Source organism: Herpailurus yagouaroundi, unplaced genomic scaffold, assembly GCF_014898765.1.
Source record: "Herpailurus yagouaroundi ecotype Mexico unplaced genomic scaffold, PumYag 200, whole genome shotgun sequence".
NCBI classification, from domain to species: Eukaryota; Metazoa; Chordata; class Mammalia; order Carnivora; family Felidae; genus Herpailurus; species Herpailurus yagouaroundi.
This window is the reverse complement of record NW_024412431.1, coordinates 2,587,377-2,609,146: the sequence shown is the minus strand read 5'-3', so window position 1 is coordinate 2,609,146 and position 21,770 is coordinate 2,587,377. Positions and strand designations below refer to the sequence as shown.

The 21,770-nt window shown below is 53.5% G+C and overlaps 1 protein-coding gene across 4 annotated transcripts in view; it reads left to right on the top strand.

The window, feature by feature from the left end:
• The window catches only part of DNMT1 (DNA methyltransferase 1), a 46,915-nt gene extending 31,089 nt beyond the window's left edge, over window positions 1-15,826 (top strand). For 3 of the 4 annotated variants that reach the window (XM_040449843.1, XM_040449844.1, XM_040449845.1), the window contains 19 exons: window positions 1,336-1,433; window positions 1,626-1,773; window positions 2,806-2,921; window positions 3,104-3,308; window positions 3,389-3,522; window positions 4,999-5,172; window positions 6,639-6,860; window positions 8,012-8,204; window positions 9,145-9,229; window positions 9,404-9,532; window positions 9,680-9,962; window positions 10,274-10,415; window positions 11,592-11,758; window positions 12,170-12,347; window positions 13,048-13,243; window positions 13,544-13,710; window positions 13,978-14,094; window positions 14,898-14,988; window positions 15,469-15,503. In XM_040449843.1, coding sequence (XP_040305777.1) covers window positions 1,336-1,433; window positions 1,626-1,773; window positions 2,806-2,921; window positions 3,104-3,308; window positions 3,389-3,522; window positions 4,999-5,172; window positions 6,639-6,860; window positions 8,012-8,204; window positions 9,145-9,229; window positions 9,404-9,532; window positions 9,680-9,962; window positions 10,274-10,415; window positions 11,592-11,758; window positions 12,170-12,347; window positions 13,048-13,243; window positions 13,544-13,710; window positions 13,978-14,094; window positions 14,898-14,988; window positions 15,469-15,503 — 2,880 coding nt within the window. Of the gene's footprint in view, window positions 1-1,335; window positions 1,434-1,625; window positions 1,774-2,805; window positions 2,922-3,103; window positions 3,309-3,388; window positions 3,523-4,998; window positions 5,173-6,638; window positions 6,861-8,011; window positions 8,205-9,144; window positions 9,230-9,403; window positions 9,533-9,679; window positions 9,963-10,273; window positions 10,416-11,591; window positions 11,759-12,169; window positions 12,348-13,047; window positions 13,244-13,543; window positions 13,711-13,977; window positions 14,095-14,897; window positions 14,989-15,468 lie in introns of all 4 variants that reach the window. The other variant, XM_040449842.1, reaches the window with a different exon arrangement.
• The last annotated feature ends 5,944 nt before the right edge of the window (window positions 15,827-21,770 follow it).

Here is a 21,770-nt window from a genome sequence, read left to right as displayed (position 1 = left end):
CGTTTTAGTAATTCTTGGAATATTTCAAACTTACTGTATTTATGGTGATCTGTGACCGGTGATTATAGCTTGCTGAAAGCTCAGATGATGGTTAGCATGCTTTTAGCAGTTTTTTTTCTTTTTTTAAGTAGGTTCCATGCCCAGCATGGAGCCAAACACAGGGCTTGAACTCATGACCCTGAGCTCAAGACCTGAGCCAATATCAAGAATCGGATGCTTAACCAACTGAGCCACTCAGGCGCCCTATCAATAAAGAATTTTTTTTTCCAATTTTTTAAATATTTGTTTTTGAGAGAGAGAGAGAGCGCGCGCACACGCGAGCAAGCAGGGGAGGAACAGATAGAGAGGGAGACACAGAATCCCAAGCAGGCTCCAGGTTCCGAGCTGTCAGCACAGAGCCCGACGCGGGGCCCAAGCCCACGGACCACGAGATCATGACCTGAGCTGAAGTCAGACGCCCAACTGACTGAGCCACCCAGGCGCCCCAAGAATTTTTAAATTAAAAAATATACTTTTTTTTAGATTTCATGCTGTTTAATGACACATTTAACAATTTAATAGACTATAGAATAAATATAACTTGTATATGTACTGGAAAGCCAAGAAATTAATTTGACTAGCTTTGTTGGAACTGCACCTGTAGTATAGGAAGTATACCGTATTTGACTGACTTTGGACAAAAACTGAAATGCAAAAATACCACAACTGCCTTCAGAACCTGTGTTCACACCGTCGGCTGGACTCTCTTTCCCTTTGTTTTATCAACAGGAATTCACGTGTTCTCCCCATTCTCTTGGTTTTAGTTTTTCACCTAGCACATGTACATGCACTGTCCAGAGCTTCCTGAATGCGCACAACTGGTGTTTGCCACTGTTACGTGTTGATACAAGTAATCTGGTGGACTCATTCCGATTATTCCACAGTATTTCATTATACGAGCATTCCAGCTTCTTCCTCTGTTATAAATAATGCAGTGGTGACATCCTTGAATGAGGCTTCTTGGGATCGTCTCTGCATAGAAGCAGAATTGCTGGGGTGTGGGTTTATGCTCAACTTTGGTCTGGAAAAGTCTCCAGAGCGGTAGTGCCCCCCCGCCCCCCCGACCCTGTGAGCATGGCGAATTCTCAGTTCTCCACACTTGTCCCAACATGTGTCCTGCTTCTTAATTCTCACTAATCTGGAGGGTACGAATGGGATCTTGTTCTGAACTTCTTTTTCCCCCTTCCCTGATGAGGCCAAATACAATTTTTTAAATTGGTAATTCACCCAAAACAAAAAACTGGTTACCAACGGTTACTAATGGCCATTTCATTCCCTTCCTGAATACTTTTTTAGGTGTGTCAACAGCCCGAATGTGGAAAGTGTAAAGCCTGTAAAGACATGGTTAAGTTTGGTGGTAGCGGACGGAGCAAACAGGCTTGCCAAGAGAGGAGGTGGGTTTGGCCGACGCCGCTCTCCTGGCAGAGGAACACGAGCTTTGTTCGGGGCGGGTGGGCTGAGACGTGCAGGGAAGGCAGCGCTCCCTCTTCTGGTGTTGTCGCCAGGCCTGTCCCCATTACCCACTAAAACAGCCCCAGTAGTTTTACTTACCCGAGGGGACTTACCTATAACCACTGACTCTATAGGTGTCCCAATATGGCCATGAAGGAGGCCGACGACGATGAAGAAGTTGACGACAATATTCCAGAGATGCCGTCCCCCAAAAAAATGCATCAGGGGAAGAAAAAGAAACAGAACAAGAATCGGATCTCTTGGATTGGAGAAGCCGTCAAGGTAATCCTGGAGAAGACCTAGCCTCCTGCCGCACCTCTGAGCATCAAGTCACGCCCGGTGTTAAGGAGCCTGAGCCCCAAGCGGAGAAACCTGCTCATTTGCCTGTGAGGAGCAGGGCCGGCGAGAGGCCAGAAAATGCATTTTTGGTTGTGTGCCCACAGACTCCCGTTTTCCTATCCTTCCAAAATGGGCCTTTGGCACTGTCCTAGGAGGGGTCAGGCTGGTTCCCCTTCAAAGCTTGTTTCGAAGAGAGCCTTCACTGCCCCATCCACCCCGGCCTGGCAGCGGGTGTTTTTGTGACACTCGCAGATGGCCTCCCTGCCGTCCTGTGACGGTCCATCTAAGGCACAACTCCTTTACCAAAGCCGGAGAGCAAGTAATCTCTCCGCGCTGCTTCCTTGATGTCTGGAAGCCAAAGATCTGGTCTGTAGCGTGAGGCCTGCCCCTGCCAGATGCTGCTGTGGGCCTGAATGGGGCTGAGCCCCTGTCCTGTGGGGCTGAGCCCCTCGTACAGGAGGACAGGCGCGTGTTCTGTCCGGTGAGTGGAGGGCTGGAGGGAGGTGGGGACCTTGGAGGCCCCCGAGGAGGCAGCGCATCTGAGTTGAGACCCAGAAGGTTGGTGAGGAACCAGCCTCAGAGACCTGGGGGCCAGTCAGGGCAGAGGCCCTCAGGTGGAAACTAGCTTTCCTTGTGGGAGAAGTGGGTCCTTGTGGCTGACAGAGTTGGGGGCGGGATGTGGCATGAGGACCACTGGGAGGGGTTGGGACCGGCACTGTTCAAAATCAAATGCTGGAATCTGATTTGCTACTGACACTGAGGCGCGGGGCTGACGAGGAGGGAATGTGTGTGCTCTGAGTTGCAGGTTTCCAGCCAAGGGAGCGAAGGTTTTCTGTAGTAGCCAGGGCAGTAGAGCTCAGGGCTTACCAAATTGTCAGGAATTAGGCTTTTATACAAAATAAGAGGAACAGGGGGGTCGAGCCTAGCATAGACCTTTGAACCCATCCTCACCTGAAACGAAGCTCTCGTTTCCAGACTGATGGAAAGAAGAGTTACTTTAAGAAGGTGTGCATTGACTCAGAAACCCTGGAAGTGGGGGACTGCGTCTCTGTTATTCCAGATGACTCCTCCAAACCGCTGTATTTAGCCAGGTTTGTACCTTTTCCTTCGCTTGACCTCCGTACACACTTTCTCTTGAACACCTAGGAGATGCTTATGTGTGAATACAGCAGTGGCTCTTTGCCCTGGGCTAGACACACTGCAAATACAAGTTCCCCTAAGTAGACTCGGTCCAGGTTTGCCAGTCGGGTTAGCAACTTTCTTCTGACTCCAGAGTCACTGCGCTGTGGGAGGACAGCAGCAACGGGCAGATGTTTCATGCCCACTGGTTCTGCGCGGGGACAGACACCGTCCTCGGAGCCACGTCGGACCCCTTGGAGCTGTTCCTGGTAGACGAATGTGAGGACATGCAGCTTTCCTACATTCACAGCAAGGTGAAGGTCGTCTATAAAGCTCCGTCAGAGAACTGGGCCATGGAGGTGAGTGCCCGGCGCCCCTTGGCGTGCCCTTCCCCTCCCTGCCTGGGCTCCTGGCTGACACCGGGTCCTTGTCCTCAAAGGGAGGCATGGATCCTGAGCCTCTGATGGCGGAGGACGATGGAAAGACCTACTTCTACCAGCTGTGGTATGATCAGGACTACGCAAGGTTTGAGTCCCCTCCGAAAACCCAGCCAACGGAGGACAACAAGTACAAGTGAGTGCTGGGCCCGGGCCGGGCCCGGGCCCCGGGTCCCCTCTGTGGGGCCGCCTCTGTGGTGCTCCAGGGCCGTGTGCTTATCTGTGCATCACTCTGGCCTTTCACGTGCTTCTCTCTGGTGGGGTTTCTTTCCCCTGCTAATCAAAGACCAGCCTGACTTGGTTGCAGTTGCTTTCAGTGTGTGGACAGCTTGGGCACGGAGTTGCCTTTATGAGAAGCTCTCCTATCCAGGAGCAGTATGCAGCTTTCTGTCTTCAGCCTCTTTGTGTGTGGCTCAGCGTTTCTGCTACGTATCTTGCATGTTTCCTTCTGGTTTTTAGGTATTTTCTTTCATGAGTGGTACCTTTGATTTCGTGTCATTCTAGCTGATGAGTGACTGCTTTTAGGGAGGCTTGGTTGTTTTTGTCTTTTAAAAAAAAAATGTTTATTTTGAGAGAGAGCAAGTGGGGCAGGGGCAGAGAGAGCGAATCCCAGGCAGGTTCCATGCTGTCAGTGCAGAGCCTGACACAGGGCTCGATTCCATGAATTAGGAGACCATGACCTGAGCCAATATCAAGAGTCAACCCCCACAGGGGTGCCTGGGTGGCTCAGTCGGTTAAGCGTCCGACTTCGGCTCAGGTCATGGTCTCACAGTTTGTGAGTCCCAGCCCTGCGTCGGTCTCTGTGCCGAGAGCTCAGAGCCTTGGAGCCTGCTTCTGATTCTGTGTCTCCCTCTCTCTCTGCTCCTCATATTCTCATATTCTCTCTTTCTCATATTCTCTCTTTCTCTCTCTCTCTGTCTCTCTCTCTCTGTCTCTCTCAAAAATAAATAAATGTTAAGGGGGAAAAAAAGTCAAACTCCCAACCAACCAAGCCCCCCAGGTGACCCAGGAGGCTTGCTTTTTAAATTCTCTTTCGATGTTTAGTGCCCTGTGCCTTCCTTTGTAACCCCTGTACCTCACTTGTTCAAACTAAAGTCGCATTGGCACCTCTGAGGCAGCAGTTCGGCCGATGGGGTGGGGCTGGGAGGGCTGGCTTACGTGCCCCCAGTGTTTCTCCAGTCAGCCTGGTGCTGCCTCTTGATTTGATCTCTAGTGAAGGCCATTTCTAGCTCTCCTTTAAGGACTTACTAATCAGAAATGTTGAATTTTTCCAATTAGCTTTTCAGCCTTTAGAGGTAACAGTAGGAGACTCCTCTGACACCGAGCTGTGACCGAACCACTCTCTGCATTCTTGCTTGTGGCGTATTCTTTTCCTTATTCTGCGTTCTGTTTGTCTTGGGGTTTTCACATCAAATTCTCAAAAGTGGAATCAGCTTGGTATTCTCTTGTGTTTCATCTCTGGTCTTTGGTCCCAAATAAGTGTTTTTGGAGTGTGAACACAAACTGCAGGAAGCCGGTTTCTTCGAGTGTCTGCAGACATCCTCTACTGGTCACCAGAAGCTTCGGGTGAAGCCAGCTCAGGGCCCCTTGTTTCTGTCCCTCGCTCCTTCAGGTTCTGTGTAAGCTGTGCCCGTCTGGCTGAAATGAGGCAAAAAGAGATTCCCAGGGTCATGGAACAGCTTGAGGACCTGGACAGCCGGGTTCTCTACGGCTCGGCCACTAAGAACGGCATCCAGTATCGCGTCGGGGACGGCGTATACCTGCTGCCCGAGGCCTTCACGTTCAAGTGAGTGCCCCTTTGGCCCAGGTCAGGGCCATGAGCGCTGGGCCAGTGCAGGGTTGGTTCTGTGGTCCGTCCCCCTCCCTGTACCCCCAGGACTAGCCGCTGCCTGGACTGTTGCCTTAGTATGTGTGGTGATCAGCAGTATCCCGCCCTCCATGGTAGAGTGACTATAGTAAGTCTGAAAGAAGTCAGAGCGTGTGCTGGCCAAGCACAAGTGTCTGTGGTGGGGGCCTGGCCCCACCCAGCCCTGAGGCTTTGGGGCAGAGACCATCTCCTGTTGTTCTGGTCTGTCACGTGGGAGGAGTATTTCACCTGCCGGGCTCTTGGGATGAAGTGTGTTAAAGGGCCTAAAGGAAAGATTGAGTGAACGTGAGTTGTAATCCCATTTGCCAAGAAGTATCAAGATCTCTTTGTGTATCAGAGGATTGGGGCTCTTCAGGGAGAAATAGGCCGGCCGAGTCTCCACACTCGATCCAGTCTTTGTTCTCAGAACTAGCACGTGGTTGAATTCCAACCAACATTTTCAGAACTTCTCCGTTTCCCGACTTGCAGTTCCTAAAGTCCCAGTTCCCAACCTCAGTTCAGTCATTACGAATTACAGAGCACGGAGGTCAGGGTCCTCTCAGCCTGTGCAGCTGGTGCGAGTACCTGCTTTAGCCCCGGCTGTCCTCGGTGTGGAGGGGGGGGGGGCGCCCCCGGTGTGCTGTCTGCCCAGGTGCTCCCTGCACAGAAGACGTGTCCACACAGGTGCTCACAGGTACCTTCGGAGCCCAGTGGACTAAGGAGGCCTGGTGGGAAAACATGGCAGCTGCTTTCTTGAACAGCAGGCTTCAAGCCTGCAGCCGAATCCGATGACCGGTTTTACCCCCGTAGTCAGGCCAGGTTCAACTTGCCCAGACTGTGAGTCTCCACCCATGTCCTTTCAGCATTCCCTCTAGGTCAGCACCCCAGTCGGGAGAGCCTAGGTCATGCTTGGTGACAGCCCCACAGCTGTGGAAGTTGCCTCCCTGCCTGGACTGCGTGTCCCTCGTGGTTCAGCAGGGCACTTGGCCTGTTGGGTCACTCGGGGGCTGGGGCTGGTGGGAGCACTGGCTTCTCGGGGCTGCCGGTCTGAGCCGAGGGAGAGCGTACTGGAGGCAGCTCAGCGTTCCTGCTAGCACCGCTGTGTGTCCTTTCTCGCACTCGCTGGGCAGAACGAGGCACATGCCGGGAAGTGCCGTCCTGTCCCGCAGCTGGGAGCTGGGCCTATTCAAACAGCGTCAGCAGCTACCGTAGCCAGTGGCACACAGATGGAGAAAGCCGCTTTAAACCGGATGAGGTTTCATCTTTCTCCGTAAATCTCCAGGCGCTTAGCTGCGCTGGTTTAGAAGGTGTTTGGATTTAAGTAGTAGTGTTACTGGCCGGTCACACTAGGTGATTCCTTTTTATGGCTTCGTATTCAGTTATGCGTAACACTGGCTTCTCTGCAGCATCAAGCTGTCCAGTCCCGTGAAGCGCCCGCGGAAGGAGCCTGTGGACGAAGACCTCTACCCAGAACACTACCGGAAATACTCCGATTACATCAAAGGCAGCAACCTGGATGCCCCCGAGCCGTATCGAATTGGCCGAATCAAAGAAATCTTCTGTATCAAGAAGAGCAATGGCAGGCCCAATGAGACCGACATCAAGATCAGAATCAACAAGTTCTACAGGTCAGTGAAGGCCTCTGCTCTTCCAGGATGGCGGCAGACTTCTGGAAGTCTGAAATGGGGTTGTAACAGCACACACGGTGGTATTTTAAGACTTCGGTAGAGGTAGCTGTTTTTCTAAGTGTTTCTAATTATCTGGTGGGTGCTGACAGGGACTAGAATTGTAATTATATTTCATAGCTTTGCTTTAGACCTTTGTTTTAGAGCCGCAGAGTTGTCTCCCCCAAAGAAATCCTTAAGCAGAAGTCAAGAGTATGACAAGATCATGGGGCACCTGGGTGGCTCAGTCAGTCGAGCGACCGACTTCGGCTCAGGCTGCGATCTCACGGTTTGTGGGTTCGAGCCCCGCGTCGGGCTCTGTGCTGACAGCTCAGAGCCTGGAGCCTGGTTGGGATTCTGCGTCTCCCTCTCTCTCTGCCCCTCCCCACTCATGCTCTGTCTCAGAAATAAACAAACATTAAAAAAAAAAAAAAAAGAGTATGACAAAATCAGGAGTGGAACGTCCTGGGCTCTGCCTAAGACACCCTCAGAGAATCTCAAGTTCTGTTTACGATTGTCTGAGTTGTGTCCCCTCCCCCCCGGTTCCCCCCCATTCTCTCTTCCTGTTCTTCCTAGGTGCCTCTTCCTGTTTCTGGGCTTTCTGTCTGTCTACACTTTAGGAAATTCCTAAGGTCTTGGCTTTACTCTTTTTTTGGGGACCCTAGGAACTCGTACTGATCAGGAGCTAACTGATAGAGATGGGTATAAGGTTGCTTCGCTTCTTAACTAATATACGTGAAAGATTATTACAGTCTCTGCAACAGTCATTTGTGTTTACAGAAAAGAAACCAGGCTGGCTAGTGTAGGCAAGAGGAGGAAGGTCTAGATCCTTACTGGGCAGCAGGCGGCTGCTGCTCTGGACGCAGGGCAGGGCTGTTTGCACCGCAGTCGTGGGTGTGAAGAGCAAGCAGACAAGCAGACCAGCCGCTGAGTTCGTGGCAAGGAGGCCCACTCTGGCAGCGGTGCCGGCTTAGCGGGGGTAGTAACCGATCCCCTTAACTGGGGGGTTGTGGTCTTTACCCATGGGTTTTCTGAGCACCCCCAGAAATGGGGGGCCGTTTAATTGTCCCGTTCGCAACAAAGGAGATTGTTAACAAAGAGTCTTCCACGCTCAGGCCAGAGAACACCCACAAGTCTACGCCGGCCAGTTACCACGCGGACATCAACCTGCTTTACTGGAGTGACGAGGAGGTGGTGGTGGACTTCAAGGCCGTGCAGGGCCGCTGTACCGTGGAGTACGGGGAGGACCTGCCAGGCGGCCTCCAGGACTTCTCTGCGGGTGGCCCAGACCGCTTCTACTTCCTCGAGGTGGGACTCCGGGCTTATCGCAGGGAGAGGCTTCAGGTCACAGTCACAGCCCCTACGAAAGCAGTTGACTTACCCAGAGTATGAATCAGTGGCATTCAAATTCCTCTGGAACGTGACACTTGCCTTTAAAAGAACGGAGGGGTGCCTTGGTGGCTCTGTCAACTGAGCGTCCAACTCGGGTCATGATCCCAGGGTTGCGGGATCAAGCCGTGCATTAGGCTCAGCACTGAGCACGGAGCCTACTTTCCCTCTGCCCCTCTCCCCTGCTTGTGGGCGTGCACACACTCTCTCTGTAAAATAAAAAGACTCTAAAATGCAGAATATAAACATAGGAGCATCCTTCTGCTTCTGCGGTTTATCTGGAGACTATTTAGGTGGCCTCCACCAACCCTACTGATTCTTTTAGGGTGAGTTAGGGAAAGATGCCCCTTTCCCTGGCGGACTCATGAGGCCCTACCCCAGGCAGTCCCAGTCCCTTCACCGAGGCATCTGCGGCCAGGTGAGGTCTGTACACCGGGGCAGTGGCCCTGGTGATGGAGAAAGGATCCGGGAGTCTGTCGATTTAAGCTGATCACTTTTAAATTGGTTGAGCGTGGCTTTTCTGTGTTACGTTCTCTGAAGTTGATACATGCCTGGGTTTCCCCAGGTTCCACTGTGGATGGCCGAATATATCACTTTTTCCAGTTTTTAGAATGAGTAGTCCAGGGGCTTTGAACAGCAGGAATTCTAATGTTGGGCACGTAAAATACTTACATTCTAGAACTTTTTTTCCCTGTTGCCAGTGTAATAAAATCAGAGTGTTTTCACTGACGGCTAATTGCTTGTGGCCAAATTTAGGGAGAAATTAAGTGGGTCTTCAGCAGGTTAATTTAAATTGTCCTTGTTAGAGAAGAGACCGGTGTGTTTCTCTCCCAGACTATTGTCGTTCTTTCCTTCTCAGGCCTATAATGCCAAGAACAAAAGCTTTGAAGATCCTCCTAACCATGCCCGTAGCCCTGGAAATAAAGGGAAGGGGAAGGGGAAAGGTAAGTGGTTATCCACAGGGTTCTTTTCAAGTCTGCCTTACGTAATTCAGGCTACTGATGAGTCATTTGGTATGAAAATGCCTCTGATGTTACCTCATTCTTTGCTGTTAATTCAGAATGAGCGTTTAGGGACAGCAGGTTAGGGCTCAGACTTGACTTTTGGCCTGTCTCCAGGGAAGGGCAAGGCAAAGTCTCAAACGTGCGAGCCAAGTGAACCAGAGACCGAAATTCAGCTGCCCAAGCTGCGGACCCTGGACGTGTTTTCTGGCTGTGGAGGGTTGTCGGAAGGATTCCACCAAGCAGGTAAATGCCATGGGGTTTTCTCTGCAGAGCTAGTAAAACTGGATCAGGCAGGTTCTACCTGGAAGGCCTTCCTGGCTCTGGTCCCGGTTCTGCCTTGAGTGTAATTCGAGGGGGTTCTTAGCACGTATCTGTCCTCGTATCTACCAGGCATCTCGGAAACACTGTGGGCCATTGAGATGTGGGACCCTGCGGCCCAGGCGTTCCGGCTGAACAATCCCGGGTCCACGGTGTTCACGGAGGACTGCAATGTGCTGCTGAAGCTGGTCATGGCCGGGGAGGCCACCAACTCCCGTGGTCAGAAGCTGCCTCAGAAGGGAGATGTGGAGATGCTGTGCGGTGGGCCGCCTTGCCAGGGGTTTAGCGGCATGAACCGCTTCAACTCTCGCACCTACTCCAAGTTCAAGAACTCCTTGGTGGTTTCCTTTCTCAGGTAAACAGAGTAGCAGCCCCTGTGCTCAGGACTGCCTGGCGGTGATTAGACTGCTGGCCCCGGGGTGTGCCGGGGTAGCAGCAGCTGGTTTAGCCGCTGTACCTGCTGAAGGCCACGTGTGGAGGGGAGGCGCCCGGCCTTTGCTTCCAGGGCATTCGCAGCTGGCTTCTTGCCAGGGAGACAGAGAGTTAGCAGGTGCAGCTTCCCAGCAAGCAGATATCAAGGATTTGGGTGTAGCCTCGGGTAGAGTAGGTCTTTCTCTTCACTTGGTGCGTGCGGATGACCCTCGTAGTCTCTCCCGCCTCCCACAGCTACTGTGACTACTACCGGCCCCGCTACTTCCTCTTGGAGAACGTCCGGAATTTCGTTTCCTTCAAACGCTCCATGGTCCTGAAGCTCACTCTCCGCTGCCTTGTCCGTATGGGCTATCAGTGCACCTTCGGCGTGTTGCAGGTAGGCTCTCTTGGGGAAGGGGGCAAAGGTGGGCTGACAGGTGTGGACAGGAGGGGGGCTCGGTGGTCCCTGCACTGCAGCAGATGGTCTCTACCTGAAGGTAGAGTTGGAAAGGACGGGCGTGCAGTGCCGTGAGCTGTGGGGGTGCCGGTGCGGGTGGGGGGAGACGGCAGGTGGGCCCGCACGCCCCGCCGTGAAGCTCGCGGCGTCTGGGTCTGGGGAGCACAGAACTCGTGTGCCAGTAAGGCCACCTGCCTCTTCTCAAGAGCCACATCCTCGTGCCTGAGGAGGGGCCGTGTGTTTCCGGCCCCTTCCTCTTGAGAGGCCAGGGTGGTGGCCAGCTGTGGAACTCTAGTAGCAATTTGATCCCTGCGGTGGGGGGCGGGTGAGGCAAGAATGGCAGAAGGATGCACAGACTAAACCGTCGCGGGTTAACGGTTCTCTCCTGGGTGAATGTACACGTGTACAAACCTCAGGAGGAGGTGGGAGACCGCCCTCCAGGAGCTACTGGGAGCTTTGTCTGCAAGGACGGAGATCTGGGGTGACCAGAGGGAACTAGGCTTGACCTGAAAAGCAGCTACCGTGTACGTGCCTGTTCAGTAATTAACAGCATAACTAGATCTGAGACGACGCTCTGACACGAAGCCTGGCTGGAAGGCAGCGAGGGAGCGTCTGCCCCCTACCCGGTCCAGCCTCCCTGGGTCTGGGGCTCACCAGCCAAACCTTGTTGGCAGCTCTTGTGACCGCCTACTGCTAGGTAGGCGGCAAGGCTCCGTGGCCTCTCTGCTCCCTCTTGTCTCCCGAGTGCTGAGACCACAGGGTCCTTCGCAGGGCTCTGGAAAGAGCCGGCTGGAATTGCCAGCAGGGCTTACTCCATCTTCTCCAGAGGCTTGTGGCCCTCACGTGGGATCTTTTGTCCCTCTTACTCGTTAAGAGTAATCCTGCCGAGGGGCGTCTGGGTGGCTCAGTTGGTTGAGCGTCCGGCGTCGGCTCAGGTCACGCTCTCACAGTTCATGAGTTCAAACCCCGCGTCGGGCTCTCTGCTGTCAGCCTGGAGCCTGCTTCGGGTTCACGTCCTCCTCTCTCTCTGCCCCTCCCCCCAAAAAATCAACATTAAAAAATAAATCTGCAGAGTTAACTAGGGGCTTGACTGTGCGTGTCTGGCCCTTTCCACAGGCTGGTCAGTATGGCGTGGCCCAGACCCGGAGGCGGGCCATCATCCTGGCTGCAGCCCCCGGAGAGAAGCTTCCCCTGTTCCCAGAGCCACTGCACGTGTTCGCGCCCCGGGCCTGCCAGCTGAGCGTCGTGGTGGACGATAAGAAGTTTGTCAGCAACATAACCAGGTAGGAGCCCCGCCCGCCCCGCCCGCCCCGTCGTGTCACGGTGCTTGTTACCCGGGAGGCGTGTTGGTGGCGGGTCTGTCGGGAGACCTGAACGGCGGAGAACGTGTTGGCGCGGACGGCGCAGCGCTTGGCCTGCCACACGAGTGCTTCTGACCTCTGAGTGAGCCGCACGCAGGCCGTGACTGGACCTGGCTGTAGTCGAGAGCAGGGCCCACACCTCCGGGCCATCCCTGCATAGACCGGCTCTGAGAAGAGCGCTGCCCATGTGGCCTCGGGTGGCCCTTTGACCTGGGAGCTAGGTTGCCCCCCTGGAGAGGGCGGCATCGGCCATCGGGACATGGCACCTGTAATGTGCGGGACAGCAGCCTCCTGGGTCCCCAGAGGTGTCAGCTGCGTGCTGTGCTCTCGCAGGTTGAGCTCAGGCCCGTTCCGAACCATCACCGTGCGGGACACGATGTCCGACCTCCCCGAGGTCCGGAACGGAGCTTCGGCGCTGGAGATCTTGTACAACGGGGAGCCTCAGTCCTGGTTCCAGAGGCAGCTCCGGGGCTCACAGTACCAGCCCATCCTCAGGGACCACATCTGTAAGGTAATGGAGCCCTGCCGGCAGCGCCGGTGTGGTCGGGCCGGCGGCCTCGTGAGCAAGAACGTGTGGTTGGAGCCCAGCCAGGGCTGGGGGTGGGAAGCGGGACCTGATCCAGGCCCCGTCCAGCTCCTACTCTGCTCGTGGCCCCGAGCCCAGACCTCCTCCTCCTCCTCCTGCTTCTCTTCTTGCCACCGCTGTCTGTGCACACACCGCCCCCCCCCCCCCCGCCCCCGCAGCAGCCCCAGCAGCACAGTCACGAGGAGCGTCCACTCCTCCCGGAATCGGTGTCTGGTCCCCGCTGCCTCTGACTCCCCTCGTCTTTTGCCAACCCTGCTCTCTGTGTGTTCTCCCAGATACGCCAAACCCGCTCTTCCCCATCCGGTTCTCCTCTCATCCTGCGGGGCTCAGCCCACACGTCTCCCCCTCCTCCGAGAAGCCCTGTCGGCTTGCCCCAAGCTGTCCTCTCACCCATTTCCCCCCATTCTCTGCCACGTCCGTGCTTGGTTATCTTCAAGGCTGGTGCAGTCTGCAGGTCGTCGGGTTGGGCTGCTCTTGGTCTCCCCCGATGGGATACGAGCCCCTCCTTGGTGATTCCTGGTCACCGTGCTGTTTCCAGTTCCTGGGATAGTGGCGCCCAGCCTACCGTGGGTGCTTAGACACTCCATGAATGATGTGACGGCCGGGGCCTGCTGTGACTTTTCAGGACATGAGCGCGCTGGTGGCCGCCCGCATGCGGCACATCCCTCTGGCCCCCGGCTCAGACTGGCGCGACCTGCCGAACATCGAGGTGCGGCTGTCCGATGGCACCATGGCCAGGAAGCTGCGATACACGTACCACGACAAGAAGAACGGCTGCAGCAGCACTGGGGCCCTCCGCGGGGTCTGCTCCTGTGTGGAAGGTGGGGGCCCTGCTGTGCCGCGGCCGGGGGTGGGGGTGCTTCCCGGCCCCAGCCCCCTGGATCCTGATCCCCTGCAGCGGTCCAGGGGGCTTGGAGGGAGCACTGTTGCCTGGGGTCTCCTAGCAGGAGGTACTGGGGGCTGCCACTCACTGACCTGAGGACCTGGGCTGGGCGCGGACGTCCTGGCTTTAAATAGCTGCTGAGAGCATTTAAGTGATAAGAGCTTTGGGGACAGGGATTGTCGGCTGCTCGGTTCCTCCCGTTCTGTAACCACAGTCTCATGGCAGCCCTCTCTTCCAGCGGGCAAAGCCTGTGACTCCGCGGCTAGACAGTTCAACACCCTCATCCCCTGGTGCCTGCCCCACACCGGGAACAGGCACAACCACTGGGCCGGCCTCTACGGACGGCTCGAGTGGGATGGCTTCTTCAGCACGACCGTCACCAACCCCGAGCCCATGGGCAAGCAGGTGGGTCTGCGGGCCGTGGTGATGCCAGGGAGGGGACGGTGCCAGGGAGGGGACGGAGGCAGGGGCTCACAGTGGGGGTGGCCCCTGGGGAGCCTGCACTCCTCACCCCCACCTCCCCCCACCCCCCAGCCTCTGCCGATGGAGACCGGCTCGGCCATTGAGGCCTGAGGCTGCAGTGCTTCTCCATGGTTCAGTTTCCCTCCTCCTGCCCCGAATGGCGGGCGGGCCCAGTCCCATTCCCCTTCCCACCTCCCCTCTCCCTTCCAGGGCCGCGTTCTCCACCCTGAGCAGCACCGCGTCGTGAGCGTGCGGGAGTGCGCCCGCTCCCAGGGCTTCCCGGACACCTACCGGCTGTTCGGCAACATCCTGGACAAGCACCGGCAGGTCAGCCGAGGGGAGCAGGGCCGGCTCTTCCTCTGTCCCTGTGTGAGGCGCCACTGAGCCCCTCCTCAAAGCGGCCCCGACGGGAGAGAGGCCCCTCTGTCTGACCCAGGGTGCAGGTGTTCCGGGGGAAAGCAGGGCTCACGGGGTCACTTCTGAGGGGACACGGAGCCCCCGGAGTTTATTGGCCGATTGGCCTCGGTATTGCCAGGAAGGGGACGCCCGGAAGGAGAGAGCCTGTCACTGGGACCCAGAGTGCTCGCGGGTCAGGCTGTGGTTAATTAAGCACATTGGTTGTCACTTCACAGCTCTGAGGCAGGTTTAGCCCAAAGGAAAGTTCCAGGGCACTGAACTTGAGTGAAGGAGCAGACAAAATGGGCTCAGGGTGGGAACAAACCCACAGTTCCTCACTGATACTCAGGGTGTTAAGTTTACTATTTCTTAATTACATGTATTTCCATCTAAGGAATGCCTGTTCATGGCTTACAAAGCAACAGTACCCCGGGGGTTCTAGCAACACCCCCCCCCCCTTCCTGTTCTCTGGAAAGAATCCCTCGTGGCTGAAAGTGAAGCATGGTGACCTCCATGTCGATCTGAGTTTCCTAAAGCCCGCTAAAGGTCCCTTTTCTGTGGGTGGGCCTGGACACGGGGTTCAGGGTGGGGAGGTAGGCCGGTTGGAGGGTCCCTGAGCCGTCATGGTGGAACCGGCTCCGGAGGCCACGTGAACGGGGCTCACGTCATTGAGAAAAGGCTGCCACTGACCCCGGCCGTGCCAAGCCACGCACCGCCCTCCTTCCCTCCTTCAGGTGGGGAACGCTGTGCCGCCACCTCTGGCCAAAGCCATTGGCTTGGAGATCAAGCGCTGTATGTTGGCCAAAGCTCGAGAGAGTGCCTCAGGTACGGTGGGAGCCGCTGGCGTGCAGGTCGGGGCCCGGGGCCCTTTCCTCAGGCTGCGCAGCCTGGCTCAGATGCCAACCCAGGCTGGGAACGTAGGGAACCCCTGGGAGCAGGGCGCGGTCTCCCTCTGTTCACTCAGAGCTGCTGCACGTCTCACTTGGAGGGCCATTAATATCGACACCTGGCTGCTAACCTAGTTCTCGATTTTTCTCTTTTTTTTAAGTATGTTTCTTTTGCGAGAGACAGGGAGGGGGGAGGGGGAGAGAGAATTGTAAGCAGGGCCTGCGCTGTCAGCACAGAGCCCGACATGGGCTCGAACCCACGAACCGTGAGACCATGACAGGAGCCGAAATCAAGAGTTGGATGCTTAATCGACTGAGCCACCCAGGGGCCCCTAGTTCTGTTCGTTACACTTGCCTGTTGCGTTGTGCAGGGTCGTGCGTGTTCTCTGCGATGACTCTACCTTTTATTTCTCTTTAGTGAAAATCAAGGAGGAGGAAGCTACCAAGGACTAGTTTTGCCCTCCCGTCACCCTTGTTTCTGGCACCAGGGATCCCCAACATGCACTGATGTTGTATTTTTAACATGTCAAAATCTGTCAGTTCAAATGTGTTGTACACGGTGTTTGTGGCCTTGGCTGACATGAAGCTGTTCTGTGAGGTTTGCTTATCAACTAATGACTTAGTGATCAAACTGTGCCGTACTTTGTGCATTCTGGATTTTAAAAGTTTTTTATTATGCGTTATATCAAATCTACCACCGTATGAGTGGGAATTAAGACTTTATGTAGTTTTTATATGTTGTAATATTTCTTCAAATAAATCTCTCCTATAAATCACCCTGGCTGGTGACTTGTAATTTACGAAGGACTTCTGGCTGACTCTTGGCTGAGCCCGGATGAGAATGGGCTCTCAGAGCTGCAGGTATAGACGTGTTTGTCCGAAGTTAGATCATTCCGCATGTGCTATGCCTGTGTCTGGGGCTGACGGTTAACTTGTTTCAGTTCTGGCTGAGACCCAAGTGAATGTCGCTTAGTGTGGCTTCCAGGAGAGCCTTTTAAAGGAACAGTCTTAGTTGGCCTTCCCCATTGTAGCCCTTCTGTGCTCTAGAATGGACTGTGATGCCTGGTGGTGCAGCAGCCATCTGTGACCATGAGCGTGGAAGCCCGTGTAGTGGGTGAGGGGGGAAGAAGAGAGGAGTCCCTCGGAGCCCTGGCCTGGTCCCCCCAGACAGACCCTTTATTTAAGAGTCTGTTAGGTAGGCTTTTTCCATCCTTTCAGCCTAATTCAATCCTACTGAATTCTAAATTTGTGTGTAATGTTTATTTATTTTAGAGGCAGAGAAAGCACAGAGAGAGCCGGAGACAGAATCCGAATCAGGCTGCAGGCTCTGAGCTGTCAGCACAGAGGCCGACGTGGGGCTTGAACCCATGAACCAAGAGATCATGACCTGAGCCAAAGTCGGAAGCTCAACCGACTGAGCCATCCAGGCGCTCCGCCCCCCCCCCTTTTTATTTTCTTCAATCCTACTAAATTCTAAAACCATCAAACCTCTTTGGTTTGTCTCTGGGAAAGGACTTCCTGTAAAATGCCAACAAAGCAGAAGCAGACAAAGAAGTGTCAGTCACCAGCACACACGACTGGGTCAGACTTTGGACTTGGCACATGTAAAAGCCTAGTGGGTACTCTTAACGGCGGCTGCCTGAGGTGTACAGACTTCTGGGGAAAACTTCTCTTAAGGACAAGCCTGCCTTTCGAAGTATAGGGTCAGCCCTGATTATTCAGGTATTCTTTCATGTCCCTCAACGTTTCAAAATGTCAAAGTCTTCATCTAGATACTGCCTTTTTTTTGGGGTGGGGGGAAGCAAGAGCACACGGGTGGTCGGGAGGGAGAGAGAATCGTAAGCTGGCTCCCCACGCCCAGCGCCGAGGTGGACACAGGACTCCATCCCACAACCCTGGGAAGGTGACCTGAGCCGAAATCGAGAGTCAGGGGCTCAACTGACTGAGCCACCCAGTCACTCCTAGGTACTGCATATTTCTTAAAAAAAATTTTTTTTGTAATGTTAATTTATTTTTGAGACCGAGACAGAGCATGAGCAGGGGAGGGGCAGAGAGAGAGGGAGACACAGACTCCAAAGCAGGCTCCGGGCTCTGAGCCATCAGCACAGAGCCCAGTGCGGGGCTCGAACTCACAAGCCGTGAGATCATGACCTGAGCTGAAGTCGGAGGCTCAACCGACTGAACCACCCAGGCATCCCATGTACTACAGATTTCTTAACTGGATTCCTAGGTATTTAATCCTTTCATTCCTACCGTAAATGGGATTTCTTTTTTGTTTTCTGGTGGGAGGCAGGGAAGAGGCTCCTTTCTTTTTTCTTTTTTTTTTTTTTAATTTTTTTTTTTCTCAAAGTTTATTTATTTTTTTTGGGACAGAGAGAGACAGAGCATGAACGGGGGAGGGGCAGAGAGAGAGGGAGACACAGAATCAGAAACAGGCTCCAGGCTCTGAGCCATCAGCCCAGAGCCCGACGCGGGGCTCGAACTCACGGACCGCGAGATCGTGACCTGGCTGAAGTCGGACGCTTAACCGACTGCGCCACCCAGGCGCCCCGAGGCTCCTTTCTTAAGCAGTGGTTCTTTGCTTCTACAGAAAGATTGACTCGTATTGATTATTGACTTTGTGTACTAGGTGGTTGTTTTGTTTCGTTTTACCTAGCCAACCTGAATTCCCTTATTTTCGTGATTTTTGTTTCCAGTTGGGAGTCTGTGTTTCGGGTATGCAACACGCTAACCAAGAACTTGAGGATTCACTTTAGCGTAAGTGGTAGAAGCTGTTTTCCGCTGTGGCTCAGCCATTAGGTCTCAGCTGGGCAGCGGGCTGTCCCTCGAGGGGTGGCCCAGGTGAGTGACTGCCTTTCGAGGCACACCTGCCTCCGTGTACCCCGAGAGCACTCGCCTGAGCCGGGCTGTGGACCAAGGGGGCGCTGCTGTGCTGGTGTGGGGCAGAGGGAGGGGACATGGCTTCCAGCAGCTTCCGCTGCCCTGCCTGCCTGGCAGAGAATGTTCTTCCTTCTGTCAGAGTTTAGTTCAGCCTTTTCGTGGGAAGGAGACCCTAGTGGAATTGGGGACGTGACAAGAATGGTGATTGTAGTAGATTGCGGTACATTTGATCAATGAAATCCCCTGGTGGCTCAAAGCCTTGTGACCATTTGAGGTGACTTATTAAACGCGATGGCTGCACTTCGAGGTCATTCAGAGGGGGAACTCAGGCCTTCCTTGTGGCACGAACTGTATTTAGTACGCAGGTGGTGCCCACCGGTGAGGAGAAAGCTCTGTCTGCAATAGAATGGCAGTTGATAGATGCAGGTGAGAGAATGGATTTCGATGATCCTTTTGTGGCCTCTGATCTAATGGACTCCGTCAAGAATCATGGCTGGGCTTGGGGGTCTTCTTCCTGTGACTGAACCTTGCTTTCTTCCCCTCTGGATTTCATTAAGGTGTGTAGATCTTATAAGCGCAGCTGAATTATTTTGTTTTTTTTAACGTTTATTTATTATTTTTGAGACAGAGAGCGAAAGAGCATGAGCAGGGGAGGGGCAGAGAGAGAGAGGGAGACACAGAATCCGAAGCCGGCTCCAGGCTCTGAGCCGTCAGCACGGAGCCCGACGCGGGGCTCGAACCCGCGAACAGCGAGATCATGACCTGAGCCGAAGTCGGGTGCTTCACCCGAGCGCCCCCTCAGCTGAATTACTTTTTATGCGCGTGCCTGCCTGTGTCATCACCCCTGCTCAGGTGGACGTGTTAGAAACTCTCATCACCCTGGGAGGATGCCTGGCACCCCTCCCTCCACCCTCAGAGAGCCTCTCAGTTCTGACTTCAGGTAGTGGTTTGAGGATTTCACACAAGTGCTATCGTGTGGGGCCACTTCCTTTGTGTCTCTGATGCGGATTCACGTCACCGTGGGTATTAGTTTGCTCCTTTATGGCTACATTGTGCCCGCTGTAGAGAAGCACACAGTTACCTCTGGCTTCCCATTCGTCTGCCGATGGACTTTTGATTTGTATTATGGGCTCCATCGTGTGCCCCCAAAACTCGTGTTTCAGCCCTGACCCCTAGGACCTCAGAATGTGAGTGTCTTTGGAGATGAGGCCTTTACAGAAATAATGGAGTTAAAATGAGGTCATTAAGGTGGACCCTACTCCAATATAAGGACCACGTGATGACACAGGGAGAAGATGGCCGTCCCCGAGCCAAGGAGAGAGGCTTCGGGAGGAACCAGCCTGCCCGATGCCTTGACCTTGGACTTCCAGCCTGCAGGAATGTCCTTGACCCCCAGCCTGTGGTGCTCTTGTGGTGGTAGCCCTAGCCCACTAAGCCAAGCGGTGCTTGGCCATTGTGAATAAAGTGGCTTTTAGCCATTGTGAATAAAGTGGCTACGGACGTTCGTGTGCACACCCTAACACGCGGGTCCTCGTGGACGTGCGTTTGTTCCTTATGGAAAATACCAAGAAGTGGAATTCGGTCTACACGGGGAGATCTAGCGAATCGCCCCGAAGCTGCCGCGCAATCCCCGGAGGATGCGTTCCGTGTGGGCGTGTCCTCACTCCCCTCCTCGTGCGCTTCGCACAGCTGGTTTGCTGCTGTCCTGTGGAGATTCTGGGCGCGGGAGGCATGTTGGTGCTACGAGGGAGGGCTGGAGGAGAGGGACTCGGGGGCTTTTTTTGTTATCCATCCACCCTCGGACTCCAGCTTCTCCCTACGTCCCTGTGCTCCCTTGGGGCCTCTTGTTTTTCCTTGGGAGATACCTGACTTTTTGTAAAAGTGATACATGATGTTTGAGAAAAAGCATTTCGCTTATTTTAAAAAAAATATTTTTTCGGTGTTTATTTTTGAGAGAGAGAGTGAGCGGGGGAGGGACAGAGAGAGAGGGAGCCACAGAATCCGAAGCAGGCTCCGGGCTCTGAGCTGTCAGCACAGAGCCTGATGTGGGGCTTAACTCGTGGACCGTGAGATCATGACCTGAGCCGAAGTCGGACGCTTAACTGACTGAGCCACCCAGGCGCCCCAAGAACTATTCCGGGGTGCCTGGGTGGCTTAGTCGATTAAGTGTCCGACTCTTGATTTCAGCTCAGGTCATGCTCTCATTGTCACGGGATTGAGTCCCATGTCTGGCTCTGTGCTGGGCATAGAGCCTTCCTAAATTTCTCTTTCCCTCTCCCTCTGTCCCTCCCGTGCTCATGCTCTCTCTCAAAAACAAAACAAAACAAAACAAAACAAAACCCAAAAGCATAAAGTGTGTAATTTTATGTGTATGCCTTTATTTAAACCAAAATAATGTATACACATGGTAAAAAATGTTAACTATAGGAGAAAAGTCCAAACAAAAACAAGCTTTCCTCCCCTGATGCCTTCCTCTTGAAGCATCCCTCAGACACAATTTGATATTTCTTTTCGGAAAATAGTTCGCATGTGTCTACCTATATGTGCTACTAAACATTTACACGAATGGGTCCCTACATCATCTGCCATTTTACATCTTGCTCCCTCCTCGTGTCTTGGAGATTTTTTTTTTTTTAAGCCACAAATCGGGAGTGCCTGGCTGCCTCGGTCAGTAGAGCATGCGGCTCTTGGTCTCGGGGTCATGAGTTCGAGCCCCATGTTGGGGGCAGAGACTACTTAGATAAACTTTAAACATAACCACAAATGGATCCGGTTCTTTGAAGACTGCAGAGCATGACACAGATTGTGGCATAATATACTGTAATCTATTTAATCTATGAGCAGACAGATAGCATTTCCAGTTTTTTCTATCACGAACGAGACTGCACATGTATCTAATTTTTACATCTTCACATGCATTTACAAGTTTTCTCACAGGTTGATTGACTTGCTTGCTCTAAAGAAACAGATATGGGTGAGATGGGTGAAGGTGATTGAGAGGTAGAAAGTTCCAGTTTTAAAGTAACCAAGTCATGGTGGTGAAAACATAAGGAAGGCAGTCAATAATATTGGAATAACATGGTATGATGACAGATGGTGACCGCACTTCTTGTGAATGCTGCATGATTTGTGCAATTGTCAAATCGCTATCATGCACACCTAAAACTGATAGAATATTGTAGGTCTTTGCCACCATAAAACAAAATACACATATGTTCAAGTTTTAGTGGATGTTGTCTGTCGAATTTCCACCCAGAAAGTTTGCATTGGGGCTGGGTTTGCATTGCAACTGGGTGGCTCAGTTGGTTGAGCATCTGATTCTTGATTCCGGCTCGGGTCATGGTCCCAGAGTCGTAGGATAGAGCCCCGAGTTGGGCTATGGGCTGACATCGTGGAGCCTGCTTGGGATTCTCTCTCTCTCTCTCTCTCTCTCTCTCTCAATAAATAAATAAACTTAAAAAAAAATGAAGACCTTGTCTAGAAGAGTTGGTTTTGGAGGGCCACAAGCCATTGTAATACCTAAGGCCAAGAATTATTGTTGGCCCCCTTGGGAGCCATGTGGCTCCCACTGAGAATAATACTCTAAAGGGAGAGTTGGGCAATAAACAAATAAGTGGAAAAGGTCACATCGGAGAGCCAAGAATGTTGGGAGGGAGAATGAAATGGAAAAGGTGGGAGACAACATCTTGATCATTGGAATCAGGAAAACTCTTCCCAGACTTAGGAAGACCAGCCTTGATTTCTTCAGCGGCAAAACGAAAATGATAATTTCCTCCTCACGGTGCCTGGCCTGCAGTAAGCTCCCAGTAAGTGAGCTTTATAGTTATTACGTTTTTTAAA